Source organism: Gracilinanus agilis, chromosome 1 (genome assembly GCF_016433145.1).
Source record: "Gracilinanus agilis isolate LMUSP501 chromosome 1, AgileGrace, whole genome shotgun sequence".
In the NCBI taxonomy this organism is placed as follows: Eukaryota; Metazoa; Chordata; class Mammalia; order Didelphimorphia; family Didelphidae; genus Gracilinanus; species Gracilinanus agilis.
This window is the reverse complement of record NC_058130.1, coordinates 277,991,101-278,006,520: the sequence shown is the minus strand read 5'-3', so window position 1 is coordinate 278,006,520 and position 15,420 is coordinate 277,991,101. Positions and strand designations below refer to the sequence as shown.

The 15,420-nt window shown below is 35.1% G+C and overlaps 1 protein-coding gene across 1 annotated transcript in view; it reads right to left on the bottom strand.

Annotated features, from left to right (window-relative positions):
- Positions 1-15,420, bottom strand: part of HSD17B4 (hydroxysteroid 17-beta dehydrogenase 4) — a 164,798-nt gene that overhangs the window by 46,710 nt on the left and 102,668 nt on the right. The window contains exon 17 of the mRNA XM_044662003.1: positions 9,749-9,814. Within this exon, the coding sequence (XP_044517938.1) occupies positions 9,749-9,814 (66 nt within the window). The remainder of the gene's footprint in view (positions 1-9,748; positions 9,815-15,420) is intronic.

Below are 15,420 nucleotides of genomic sequence, written 5' to 3'. Positions count from 1 at the left end.
GAGTTTGAACTGGGTCAAGAAAACTAAAAAAAGATTTAAGTAACAGGGAAGGATTTCTAGGTAGTGAGTCAGCATGTATGAAAATAGTAAAACAAGAAAAAAATAAAGCCTAAGTGGTACGGAGGTACAGCGGAAGGTGGGCAAAATAATTAGGCCAGAATAGAGGATGTGTGTAAAAGAAGAGTTGGGAACAACTGCTGAGGGCCTCAAGTGTCAGACAAGGGAATCAAGACTATGCTATTTAACACCATTCAATATTTTTAGTCAAGGGAGTGGTATGATCAATTCATTTTTAAAAATTATTAACTATCTGTGCCAAGTGATAGGCAAAGCACTATTTTAAGAAGATTATTTGGGAGAGAAGTGTCATAGGGAGAGACATAATTAAAGAAAACAAGTTAGAAGGTACTGAGATTGTTGCTCAGTCTTTTTTCAGTCATGTCTTACTCTTTGTGACCCCATTTGGGATTTCCTTGGCAAAAATAATAAAATGGTTTAACATTTTCTTCTCCTGCTCATTTTACAGATAAGGAAACTGAGGCAAAGAGGTTTAAGTAACATACAGTAAGTGTCCAAGGCCAAATTTGATCTCAGGAAGATGAGTTGAGCTTACTCTAAGCCTAGCATTTTATCCACTGTTCTACCTAGCTGTCCAGTATTATAATAATTTATGCATTAAATAAAAAGGAACCAAAAAAAGGGGCAGAGCAGTAACCAGGTACTGGAAAGGGCTAGAGATGTTATGGGGGGAAAAGAAGAGTGATGAAGAGGGGAGTCAAAGATGATTCCACTCAAATCATATTATGTGGCAAAAAATAAAGTATTTCATTGTTCAGAATTCTATAGATATATACCAGCTCTCAAACCAAGAAATGTTCTGAAGGTTTCACATGCCCAGAACTATGGAATTCTAAGAAATATATTAGAGGTCTCCTAAATTCAACCTACTTTCCCCTCTTCCTAATCTGCATCCAGAGTTCCACATTCTGGTGCTCTTTTACCCCCAACACCACTATTAGGATTTCTATGCTTCAGAACAAAACAAAATAAAGTTCCTTTTGGGGGGGGTCCCTTTTTATCATCTTCCCAAGCAATGATTTAGCACAGTAGTTTGTGGAATCACAGAAATCTGCAGGATTATGGAATGAAAGGACATAATGCTAACTATTATATACTATTAAATAATTTAGGATAGTCTAAAAAACACTAATTCTGTCAAAAAAAGAAGTGATATCTTACTAAGAAAGCTAAACAAGTCCATAAAAGAACCATTAATAAAATCAATGATACTCTAAAAATTTTCTTTACTTTACTTTTGAATTATTTTGTTTGATATATATGAGAATCTAACTTTTAGGTAGAACCCAATGTGTACTCCAAAACCAGATGCTGGTGTTCTTTGGGGGAGATGAAAAACAACAGAAGGCAAGGGAGACTTATAGTAAGGAGAATAGGGGCCATCAATTTTGAATATTTTGAAAGTACCCTAAGTGCATGTACTACATGTGTTCTTAAAGAAAAAATAAAAAGTTGTCCCACAACAGGTAAACAAAGGACATGAATAGAACAATTCTCAAAAGAAGAAATACAGGCTATCAATAATTAAAGGAAAAAAATGTTTCAAATTACTATTAATAAGAAAAAATACAAAGTAGAATAATTCTGAATTTCCACTTCATATGAAGTTGGCATCACTGGTAAAAAAAAAAAAAAGGAAAATTACAGTTCTTGGAAGGGCTCTGTGAAATTAGGCACAATAATGAACTGTTTGTGGAACTGTAAACTGGTGCAGCCTCAGTAGATAAATTCAGAACCAAACCCCAAAAGTCATTCAATTGTATATATCCTTTGAACTAATAAGAGTATAACTATGTTTATACTTCAGAGACCAAAGAAAGAGGAAAAGATCCATATGTACAAAAATATTTATAGTAATTCACTTTATTGGAGAAAAGAACTGAAAATAGATTATTATTATTATTACATGGGGAAATGTTAATCAAATTTGTGCTATGAATGTAATGGAATATTACTATACCATAAGATGTGACTAAAGGGACAAATCCAGAGAAACCTATCAGATCAGATTAACTAATGTAGAATGAAGTAAGCAGAACTAAGAGAACAATTTATATGACTACAAAAGAAAATAATAAGTAGAGACAGCTAGATAGCATAATATATAGAGCACCAGGCATACAATCAAGAGAATTTGGGTTCAAATCTAGCCTCAGACACTCCTAATTGTGTGACTCTGGGCAAGTCACTTTAGCACCATTGTCTAGCCTTTGCTGCTCTTCTGTCTTATATTAATGCCTAATACATTATACTAAGGCAGAAGGTAAAGGGTTAAAAAAAGAAAAGAATATAGAAAAACTTGGGGGCAGCTAGGTAGCTCAGTGGAGTGAGAGTCAGGCCTAGAGACAGGAGGTCCTAGGTTCAAACCCGGCCTCAGCCACTTCCCAGCTGTGTGACCCTGGGCAAGTCACTTGACCCCCATTGCCCACCCTTGCCACTCTTCCACCTATGAGACAATACACCAAAGTACAAGGGTTTAAAAAAAAATAATATAGAAAAACTTGAGAATTTTGCTCATTGCAAATGATTTATCATGACTTCAGAAGATTGATTATGAAGAATATTCCTACCTCTTGGAAGAGGGTTGATGGACTCGAGGTGAAGAATGAGATAGTTATTTTGTGATATTACTACTTTGTGTATTTGTTTTGCTTAAGTATACTTATTTGTTACAATAAAGGACCTATTTTCATTTTCTTTTTTTTTTGAGGGGAGAATTGGAGAGTAGGACAATGATTTAAAAAAAGGAGAAAAGAACATCAATTAATAAAAATACATAAAAAATAGCAGTAAGATATTTAGGGAGAGATACAGACACATTGGACAGTGCTGAAACAACCATGTTAAATCTGAAATAAATATTTTTTAAAAACCAAGATATACAAAGTAGAAATTCAGTTTCACATATAGTCCTTTTCTATTCTTTGTATACTGAAATGTTGTTTGTTGATATCACAATAATAAAAAAGGAAAACTTAAAAGAAAAAAGTAAACCAGTTCCTTTTTGCCAAAAAGGGAACCTAATCTCCCCACTAAAAAAATTGCAAATTCTTCTAAGACAGTGACCATATTTTCTATTTCTTTTATGTTTTCCCCCTTCTCTAAGCTCATACAACATTGGACACATTATAAATATTACTTGTGAGGCCCCATCATCAAATGCTGGTTGCTGGGATTTGAACCTTGAAGTCCCTTAACAAAGGTTTATCACTTTAAATTCAATATACAAAGAAGAGATATGCCAAAGAAATTCTAAAAAATATTCTTACCCAACTGGAAAAGGAAGTAATTTTTGAGAAAAATATGCCTTCCATAAAGTGTGTGAAATTATAAACATGAAAAACATTCAGTCCCTTTTTAGTTACATACAATAATGTATGCATCTATTTCATCATAACCTAGGGATATACATGTCTTTGGGATTTCCTTAATATTTTTTAAATGTAAAAGGTAAATTAAAATGGATTAGGAAAATATTTTTTCTCTTTAGCACTCTAAAAAAATTAATGTTTAAAAATAGTCCATGGGTTTTTTAGACAAAAAGAATAAATGCATGTACCTTGAGAAATTGCTAAGATATAGTGAAGGATGAAAAGAAAAACCCAGAGCTGAGAGCTTAAGAAATGAGTAGTAGAATAATGTAGAGTTGTCTTTTCCCTTCAACTGTTTTATTCAGTCAGGAAAAAATAATGCAATTTGTTATCATCCTTATTCTTCTTGGCCCAGGAAATTGTATTTCTAACTGTCACGAGGGCTAACATCCTGAAAATGTAAAATTGACACATCTCAGAAATAACACCACAAAATGTAATGAACTACCAGAGTCATTTGCTGTTATTATTGGGTGCTCACTCACTACATAATCTCAGAAGGACTAAGAGTTATGTTCTCTGCATGCTAAATCCTCTGGCTGCATTAAAGAATCTTCAAGACTCAAAATGGATCTGCTTCTTTCCTTGCCAGGCCTTCCTTTGTTGTCTTTAGTAGATTTTTAGCATACTCTTAAGAATCTACTAAGAGAAGCATTTCATTGTTTCCTTTAAGAAACAAGTCTCCCAGCCATTCTGGCTGGCAATTTGGAACTATGCTCAAAGGGCTATAAAAGAATGCCTGCCCTTTGATCCAGCCATACCATTGTTGGGTTTGTACCCCAAAGAGATCATAGATAAACAGACTTGTACGAAAATATTTATAGCTGCGCTTTTTGTGGTGGCAAAAAACTGGAAAAGGAGGGTATGTCCTTCAATTGGGAAATGGCTGAACAAATTGTGGTATATGCGGGTGATGGAATACTATTGTGCTAAAAGGAATAATAAACTGGAGGAGTTACAGGCGAACTGGAGAGACCTCCAGGAACAGATGCAGAGTGAGAGGAGCAGAGCCAGAAGAACATTGTACACAGAGACTGATATACTATGGTAAAATCGAATGTAATGGACTTCTGTACCAGCAGCAATACAATGACCCAGGACAATTCTGAGGGATTTATGGTAAGGACGCTACCCACATTCAGAGGAAGGACTGCAGTAGAGGAAACATATAAGAAAAACAACTGCTTGAACGCATGGGTCGGGGTGGACATGATTGAGGATGTGGACTCGAAACTACCACACCAATGCAACTACCAACAATTTGGAAATAGGTCTTGATCACATGACATCACACATGACAAAACTAGTGGAAATGTGCATCGGCCATGGGTGGGGGGATTGCAGGGGGTGAAGGGGAAAGTAGGAGCATGAATCATGTAGCCATGTTAAAAATGAATATTAATAAATGTTTAAAAAAAAAAAGAGAGACAAATCTCCTCCAGCTTCACGTCCCATGTATGAGGGACAGCCAAGAGAATGCTCTGAGTCAAGAGATGGTGTGTCTTGTTCCTGTGAAGTAAGAATCAGTTCATCTGTTTCCAGGAAGTAAAGTACAATTCTTTTTAGCTCTCAAGATGGAGAGACAAGGTAACATTTGTATTTTACCGTTTTTTCCTCCCTTATCTATGATTTTTACTACACATTATCAGTATTGCCTAACTGCTCACTCTGTTTCTTTACATAAAAGCCATGCTTTCAAAGTTATATAAAGCTTAAATAAGTTTTACACTTAGCAAAAGAAAATTCAGAAGTAAAAATTTAGGACAAATGTATTTCAACTATTTTTGTTGAGGGATGTAATTATTATACTACCTTTAACACAATCATGAGTAGACTCAAACCAAAGAATGCAAAAAATAAAGGGATAAAGTAACAAATGAGATAACCAATCATTCTTTTTGCTAACTTGCCAATTAGGGTTGTAATTTCACCAATGTACAGGGTAAAGAAAAAACTTTAGAAAATGTTCAATGAGAACCCAAGTCCCAAACTTCATGAAGTTTTAAAGGGTGGGGGGAAAGAACCTTCAGCCTCAAAATATTTTTTCTATAGGTAGACTGTAGTGCCTGAAATTAACACTAAAGTAATTTCTTTGAGTTACACTATCACTTCCACAAAGTCTCTACTAAAATGCAAATATCTTACCTGGAAAGGATATTACATTAAGCTTTTGTCAGTCATTAATAATTTATAGAATATTCGTTTATTGGATTCAAAAAGAGCAGAGCATGATGAGGTCTTAACAAAAGGAGACACAGGAAAGAAATGGAGATGGAGAGGGAATGCAAGATCTCTGCAGTAGGAGATTGTGGGCAGCATTAAGCACTAGGTGCCTACTATAAGGAGAAAAATTTAAGAAGATATAAGACTAATATCAAAAGACAGCTAAGAGAGTAGTGTGCTTTGTCAATTTCAAAGTTTTACCAGGGGCCATTTTGGGGTCTAAGATTAGTTCCTGGAGGGTCTGATAACTCTAATTCACTTGAAAAGCGACAAAGAATAATGTATAACATAGAACAAAGAGCACTGGATTTTGAATCAGAAAAACTGGGTTTAAATCCTAGCTCAGACATTTGACAAGTCTTACTTAATTTTTCTGGTCTTCAATTTCCTGATCTATAAAATGAAAAGACTGAGCTAAATAATCTCTAAAGAAAAGCATGAGAGCGTGAAGAGTATTGTGAAGAACAGTGGGGTAACTAGCTCACAGGTAACATATAACAGATAATAACTTCACCTTGAATACTTTGTCCAAATTTATTTCCATTTATTGACCTGAAACAGTTGACACATAGAAGGAAAAGAGTATCCTAAAACTATATAGACCTCTAAGAGCCATCCCTGGCAGAGTGGAAAGAGAGCTGGCCTCAGATTCAGAAAAATCTGGATTCAATCTGATTTTTCTGCCTCTTACACATACTAGGTAAGTCACTTAACATCTTGGTTCCCAGGCAACATTCTTGGAATATAAATTACAAAGCAAGTACTAATCCATCTCAATAGAGGTAGTTTCCTAATAAGAAGTTTCCTTTACCAATGAAATCATGGCTCTAGTTAAATAAACAAAAAAACAGGAGAAATCTATAACAACAATAAAAATTTCAGAAATTTGTGAAACTGATTTGTTGCTTATTAAAATAAAACATTTGATGTTTTCAGGGCTTGGAAATAAATCTGTCAATAATTTCATTTCACAGAGACAATTATGTATTTGTGGAGACAACACTTTATCAGTAAGCAAAATTTAATCAAACAATCAGTAATCATTTATTATTATGTATCTCTTGAGCCTAGCACTGAACTAGGCCCTGGGAAGTAAAAAGAATTAAAAAATAATCTCAATTCTCAATGAGTTTACAAATAATTACAGATATTGCTATGCTGGGAACCATTTACTGAAAAATGTTTGTAGAAAAAAAAGGTATCCTACTTTTTAGTATCCAAATTTTATAATTATTTTATTTCTTGACAATTAGATGAATTTTGATTTAATAATAAACTATAATAACAACAATAACTATATCTAGCGCTTATATAGCATTTTAAGGTTCACAAAAAGCTCTCAACAACTCTGTGAAACTGAGAGACATTAAGTAAACAGCCCATGATTACATGACTAGAATCAGGGGCAGAAATTAAATCCAAGTTTTCCTGACTCTAAATCTAATATTCAAACCATGTACTATAGACAGCCTATAAACTGATCAATATGCATGAATAAAATATATCATTCATATTCTCAGGTCAAACATAAAACATGGTTTATAATTTTATATACAATTATGTAGATATTTTGATTATTTCAAATTAATAAATCAATCAATAAGCATTTATTAATATTTGAGGCAGGTAGGTGGCACAATGTTAACACCTGAAATCAGGAAGACCTGAGTTTAAATTTGGCCTCAGACACTTATTATTCCTGAAACCCTGGGCAAGTCATTTAACCTGTTTGCCTCTATTTCATTGTCTGTAAAATGGGAGTGGTATTAGCACCTACTTCCTAGAGTAGTTGTGAGCATGGAATGAAATAATATTTGTAAGGCATTTAGGACAGTGTCTGGCATGCAGTAGGCACTATATAAATGCTTATTTCCTTCCTAATGTTGACATTGATTAATTTTATGTCTGTGGATAGATTGCATATTCTCTCTGAACTTCACTTTCCTCATCTGTAAAAAAGCAATTATAATGCTTTCACCATCTTAAAATGTGACTGTAATAATAGTACATACATTGCAGGTTATTATAAAAATCAAATGACATAAATAGAGGCAGGCTTCCCAAGAAAATAGAGCTTAAACCAGGACTTGGCAGATGGGCAAAGTTTAGCGAGGTGAAGAGACAAAGAAAAGGCACTCCTAGTTATAGAAATCTAGGGAAAGGGAAAGGTTTGCAGTGGTTCCCAAACTTTTTTGGCCTACCGCCCCCTTTCCAGAAAAAATATTACTTAGCCCCTTGGAAATTAATTTTTTTTAAATTTTAATAGCAATTAATAGGAAAGATAAATGCACCTGTGGTCATCACCGCCCTCCTGGATCGCTGCAGCACCCACCAGCGGTTGGTAGCACCCACTTTGGAAATCATTGGATTAGAGGGAGGAATAAAAATGACATGTCCAAAGAACAGTGAAGCAATTGTACTAACTAGCAGAAATTGCTCATGTTGAAAAATAATAGCAATTAAGAGGAAAACCAGGAAGAGAAGTTCAGACAATGCAAATAAGAAATGAGTAAATATTTTGGAATAACAACAGAGTGATACAATGTTTAAGAATGATGCTGGCTTAATGAATGCTTGCTTGATTTATTGGTTTTGAGAAGAAGAAAAGAATGAAGAATTTGCAGGAGAAAATCAGAGAAAAAAGTCAGGACACAGAACTTGGACTAGAGAGGAAGGGAAAGAATGAAAAGACAATCTATCATTTCCATAAGTGATGAAGTGAATTAATTTTTTAAAATGTCCTTTTTCATTACAAATACAAATATAAATATTTCAACACACAAAGAAAAAATTTTAAAGGGTTATTGTATTTAAAACGGTGAGCTTATGTTATGTGTAGTCTTTTTTAAGAGATATTTTAAAAGAAAAATCAAGAGGAGTCATAATCTAGAAATAAGAGAGACAAATGAGAAAAAAGAAATAGATAATTCAAGCTAAGAAAATGGGGAAATGGTGGTGATTCCATTAACAAAGATAGAGAAACAGAAAGGAGAAACTTCCTGTTAGGAAAAAAAAGATGATGAGCTCAGATATAGACATGTTACATGGAAATAACTGATGGAGAGTCAGAAACAAGGGCCTGGAGCTCAGGTGAGATAATAAAATTGGAGATATAAAGTGATAATTTTCACCAGAGAGCTGATGGCTGAAGTGGCACCAAAATTAATCCCTAAGGAAAAAAAATTCAGAAAAAGAACAGAGTCAAAGGAGTCTTAAAAACTCCCACAATTGGGGCAGCTGGGTAGCTCAGTGGATTGAGAGTCAGGCCTAGAGACTGGAGGTCTCAGACACTTCCTAGCTGTGTGACCCTGGGTAAGTCACTTGACCCCCATTGCCCACCCCTACCACTCTTCCACGTATGAGCCAATACACAGAAGTTAAGGGTTTAAAAAAGAACAAAAAAACCCAACTCCCACAATTAGCTGGCAAGAGGGAGAAGGTGGGCCAGCAAAGGAAAAAAATTCTTCTTGAAGGTAATCAACCACGGTATTGATTGTAGTAAGTTTAGGGAAAGGGTTCTTAACTAGGAGTCTGTAAATTTTGTAAAGCATAAATGTATTCTAATATAATGTGTTTCTTTGTATTTTATATTATGCATTTAAAAATTATTTTGCGAAGAGGTCCCTAAGCTTCCCTAGATTGCCAAAGGGGTTCAAGACACTAAAAGGTCTTAAAGAAGCCCTTGTCTAGGAAAATAAGGATAAAGCAAAGGACACTAGATCAAAAAAAAAAAGGACATCATTGGTGATCTTCAAAAAAGCAGTTTTCATAAAGTAAAAGGGTTAGAAAGCATACTGCAAAGGGTCAAGGGCTTAAGTAGCAGCAAGTGAATGGAAATAGTGGATCTACCAAAAAAAATCAAGGAAAGAAATTAATATGTTGTCTGGGATAGGCAGCCAGGCTAATGGTTATTAGTTTTCCCAAACCAAAAGATTTGAAATTCCTAACTGAAGGAATATGTGAAAGGTCTAATAAAATGACATTATACTTGTTAGGGAGAGGAAAAAAGTGAAAAAACTCAGCAAGAAGCTGAAAGAAATAATATAAATTTTCATGTCCCTAAAATGAAATCTTACCTGATTGAGTGAGGTGGTATCTGTAAGTACAGCATCAGGTGGTCTCTTTGGTGGTGGCACAGTTACCTGAAAGGAAAAAAAAACAACACCAAAACATTATAAATTTTTACATCTTAATGTAATATGTCAAAAAAGAGAAAGACATCAAAGTATAGTGGATAGTGAACTGACTTTGGAGTCAGGTAAACCTGGGTTCAAATCCCTGTTCTGATGAGTCTCAGCGCCTCTGGAAATTCTCTAAAATTATAAATTGCAGAACAAAATTCTGTTTCTATGATAGGAGCTTCAACATCAAAAGCTCTATTCACTAATGATATTATAATTCTGGGCAAAAAAATGTAAACAATAACTCACATTTACATATAATTTTAAGAATATAAAGTCATATTCTTTGTAACAATGTTAAGGCAGGTACATAATAAAGTGTACTGGGCTAAAAATCAGATCAGAGTAATCCCACCTACTGAGGTTAGTACTGGTATGACCCTGGGCAAGTTACTTAACCTCAGTATCCTCAGGTAACATTGCTGAGCAGGTTTTGATTGGAATTGGAAGAGGAAGTTTGCTTACTAAGAGCTCTCTATAACAAAGAAATCACAAGTCACAAGAGATGTGTAGATAGATAGATAGATAGATAGATAGATAGATAGATAGATAGATAGATAGATAGATAGATAGATAGATAGATAGATAGATAGAGAGACACATATATTGTTCAATATTGTCTTAGGTACACATTAACTAGAAATATTATGCTCAAAATAAGTGTTTTCCACTATTTGGCACAACAGCTTTCAATTCAAGAAGGGTGGAGGTGAGGAGGAACTACCCATAACTCTAAACTCTGATTCCTCAGGATGAACTGGGGGAGCTGGGAGAGGGAAAGAAGGTAGGAGACTAGCCCTAAAAATCTAAGGGAACTTAGCTTACTTATGATGAATTCTAAGAAACTTTTCCCTTACCTGACCTCAAACTGTTGATTTTCTAATTTTCTCAATTCAATTTCTCAATGTACAGAATAGTCTTTTGTCTTTATCCTTTTCCAGGGCTCAGTATTTGCAGGTAAATGATATATTTCTGCTCATTTGACCCATTGTGGCACTTTATATGTTCAGAATATACTGTGGTAATATGCAGTAGAAATAGGAGCAGTTTTTAGAACCAAAGGATTGTAGGTTTAAAACTATATATTCCCTTTATTTTAGAAATGGGAAAACTGATGCAAACTAAGACGTGCACTGGGCAAAGGAAAGAATCTCAGCAGCCCAATAAATATGAGGAATTTCCACCAAAGGCAAAGCAGGTAGGAAGAAACCTTTTCAAAACAAACAAATATAATCAGTGATGCAAATAACTGGAAATTAGATTCAAAGATATACTTTGCTGTATCCGAGACTGACTAGTTTAACAGGTAAATCTGACACATCTGGATTTCAGAAAAACATCTGACAAATAGTCTAACATATCTGAACTTTTATGTGTCCTGAAGCTGTTATCATTCTAGCTAGCTATAAAGAACTTCAAACAATTAAAGCAGACAAAAAAAGAATTGTCTCCTTTAGGAGGGAACTGATTTCCCATCAACCTTTAGGCAGTATCCTCAGCTCCATAGGTCCTTGCAATATACTAACAACTGACACCGCCTAGTCGTTTAAATGGGGATAAGAGCAATAGAATAGACTCCCTTCCAAGCCTCTGTAAAATCTCTGCAAAGCTTCTGGGACAGAGTTTGAGGGGGTAACTTCCTATCACAAAGAGTAGAATTTTCTTAATTCAATAATTAGGACCCGGTGGGGACCCTGGTGGGGAGGTGGGGGAGACAAGTCTCAGTTTGTTTAAAAAGAATCTTTTCAAACTGTATGTCAACCTGTATAAATTAGAACTCATGATCTTTTCCCAAAAACTCTCCTTTTCTAAATTTTTCTATTTCTGAGAAAGGTACCATCATTTTCCAGTCTCCCAGATTTGTAACCTTGGCATTATTGTTGAATCCACTTTCTCCTTCACCCCACAAATAGAATCAATTGCCAAATCTTTCCATTTCTACCTTTATAACATCTCACATCCAACCCTTTCTCTCACTCAGCCACCACTTTAGTTCAGGCCATCATCACCTCTTGCCTAGATTATTGCAATGACGTCCTTACTGATCCTTCTATCTCAAGCCTCTCTCTACTCTAAACCATCCTACATACTGCCACAAGTGATTTTCCTTAAGCATAATTTGACCACATGACTTCTCTAATTCAATAAATGGTTAATGCATTTTTAGCTTTTAAAGTTAAAACCCCCTCTATCTAGCTTTCAAAGCTTTTCACAACCTGACCCCATGATTATTTTTTAAGCCTCACTGGATGTCATTCCCCTTATGACAGTCTCCAATCTATACCAATTGTTATTTTCTGTTCCTCACATTCAACATTCCCATTTCACATTTCCATACCTTTGCAATGACCATCCTCAATTCTGGAATTCCTCCCTACTTACCTCTATCTCATCACAGACTCCATCTCTCCTTCCAGATCAAGCAGCTCAAGCACCACTTTCCACATGAGGCCCATCCTAATTCCCAATTATTAATACCTTTCATCTCATACTACTTTGTACATAAGTACTTTATTTTTATTTGTATTTATTCTTTTTATGTTTATTTTGTAGGTACTTATATGTGTGTTTACTGATTCCTTGATTAGAATATTTCAATTGAGACTCTTTTATTTGCTGTATTTGTATCTTGGGCTCTTATCATCATTCCTGACACAACAGGCACTTAAAACATACTTGGTGGCTGTCTGATCAATGCAAAGGGATGCCTACTTGAAGAGTTTTTATTTTGAACAGACATTGTTTCTAATACAGATAAGCACTGTATTCACTCAAAGGGACAAGACTCATTGTGGGACCTAATTTAACCTGAACTATTAGGCAGAGGATCAGAATTCCCTACTGTCACTCTCTTGACTTGTCTCTCCCAAAGTAAACTGGCTTTACTTCCATTTCCATTTTCTCTTGAGAGTGAAAAAGATTCTGGTAGTTCTGTTCCTACCATTACCCTCTTAACTAGAAGCTAGGAAGAGATCCTAAGAGCTGTTTCTCCTTTCTTCCCTTCATTCTAATGGCTTAGGAACTTGGGGTCCTCTCTAACCTTGCCTGCTGATCTAGGACTACTATTCTTGGAGCTAAGCCAAGTGGCAGAGGCCTGGCTCTTTTCTCCAGCTCTCCTCAACTTCATCTTCCTCTCCTCTCCATGCTAGGAGTGAAGAAGTCTTTTTAATATAAACAGACCTTCAAGATGTAGTCCAGTACCATCTTCATAGGAATACTTCCATGCCTTATATTTAGGATGATTACAGGTAAGGCACATATTTTTTTTATTGCCTAGAACTCATAGGTGATAGATGTGTATCTGAATTAAGGATTCCCCTAATGACTAAGCCTATGTGTAAGACCATTCACTTTTTCCCATACTGGCATTTAAATTACTGAGCTCAGAGTTATCCTGGAGTTCATATTCTTATTATTTCCTCTCCTGTCTCTAGAGCAAATCTATATTGTGTAATATGGAAAATGGCAGGGTGGAATTCCTGCAAGATACAGGGTCCTATCACCCAGAGTTCTCCAGGGGGGTCCCCTGGAATTCTGGGTGAGGCTTGACCCTTTATCTTGCAGGAATTCCACCCTGCCATTTTCCATATTACAAAAGTTATTTTTTAGATTCAGCTTTAATGCTAAAACCAAGGCCAAAGATCATAAGAGTCTTGGAACCCCAATAGATATAAGAGATGAAGAACAGGTGGAAGGGGGGTGTCACCAGTTCAGCATGCTCATTAACACCACTGAGAATCTCCAGGACCTTTGGAAAGTCACTTAATTTCTTAATCTGAAAAAGGGGAATATTATGCATTATCCACCTCACCGGGTTGTGAGGAAAATACTTTTTAAAACGCTAAAGAGGGGGCAGCTGGGTAATTCAGTGGATTGAGGGCCAGGCCAAGAAACAGGAGGTCCTCTGGCCTCAGACATTTGATTATCCTTATAAAATTTCATTAATTCAGTCCCCAAATAATATATACCACTCTGAATTATAGAATATTCACTCAACAAATAATGAGCATCTAAGGTACCAAGGGTTCTATGACACTACAGTAGATCCTGATTAGTGAGAAAAATGAATTCCATGAAGTGACTGCATTATTCAGATTCATACTGCATATTCCCATCAAGCTGGAACAATTACTATATTTCGCATAATTATAACTTCAAATAGTGTGAATTTGAACACATATAACCTCTTCAATGGATTCATTATCCACACTAAAAAAAAATATTTTGAAAGAAGTGGAAATTACATTGCTTCTAGAAAATAGAATTCAGCTAAGGTTCTTGGGGGATGCATCTTGATGAATTTGTTTAATGTTTTAATGTCTTTTAGTGTTTTAAATGACTGTTAAGTGCCTACTATGTATAATGTAATATAATGTGTAATGTAATGAAAATAGAAGCCGGAAACTAGAGAGAATACAGATTAGAACAAAACACAAATTCTGGCATCATGAAAATTACAATCTAATAGGGATAATGAATTGTGTATATTTAAAATAATCTGTCAATTATATGACAAGTTTCTGTGTGGATGGACCCCTCAGAGGATTAGAAGCTCAATATGAGTCAACAATATGATATAACATCCAAAAAAAGCTACTGCTTAGTAAGCTACATTAAGAGAGAAATGAATAGCATCCAAAACAAAGCAGGTAATATTTAGATTATGTTAGTAAAAATGCTCTTCTCTCTGTTCCTCACACAAAACTCTCCATCTACCCTCTCAGTGCCTTTGCAGTGGTTATCCTCCCATCCCTATAAGTACTCTTCTCATTTCTTCCTCAAAGAATCCCTCTTTTCCTTTATAACACAGTTTTACATGAAGTCTTTCCTAACACACTCAACTACCAGTGCCTTCCTCTCAAACTACTTTGTATTGATTTGTAGTTATTTGCTTTATATTTACTCTGTACAGATTTATATGCGTTATCTATTGTCTCCCCCATTAGAATGTAAGTTTTTTCCAAGTTAGGATTGTTATTGACCCTGTTTGTAATCTTCAGCAACTGGCATAGTACCTGGAATATAGGAGATGCTTGAAAAATACTTGTTGATTGATTGATATTATGCCTTGCTGAGACCACATCTGAAGTATTACTATTAGTTTAGTCCTTAATGCCACATTTTAGAAATAAACTTATCTGAAGAAGACTTAAAAAGAATAAGATATATGGCTCTGAATATCTAAAGAGATGTTATATGAAGGCCTTTGTTCAGCCTAGCCCCAGAGAGCAAAACTAGGAACAATGAGTCAAAGTTAAAAAAAAAATGTTAGGCTTAAGATTGAGATAATAAAAAGCTTCCTAAAGCTTCAAGGTACGGATGACTCAGAGATAGTATGTTCCTCCCTACAGGGCTTCCAGCATAGGTTGAATGATCACATATTAGTGATGGTGTCCAGGAGATTCATTTTCAGGTATAAGTTGGATGAAATGGCCTCTGCAGCCTCTTCCAACACTGAGATTCTAAGATTTTATCTTTGCATTAGATGGTACTAATGTGCTTAAAAACAATTCACTCTCTTACATACTTTAAACAATATAGCACTAATGGCTACATTATAACTTATA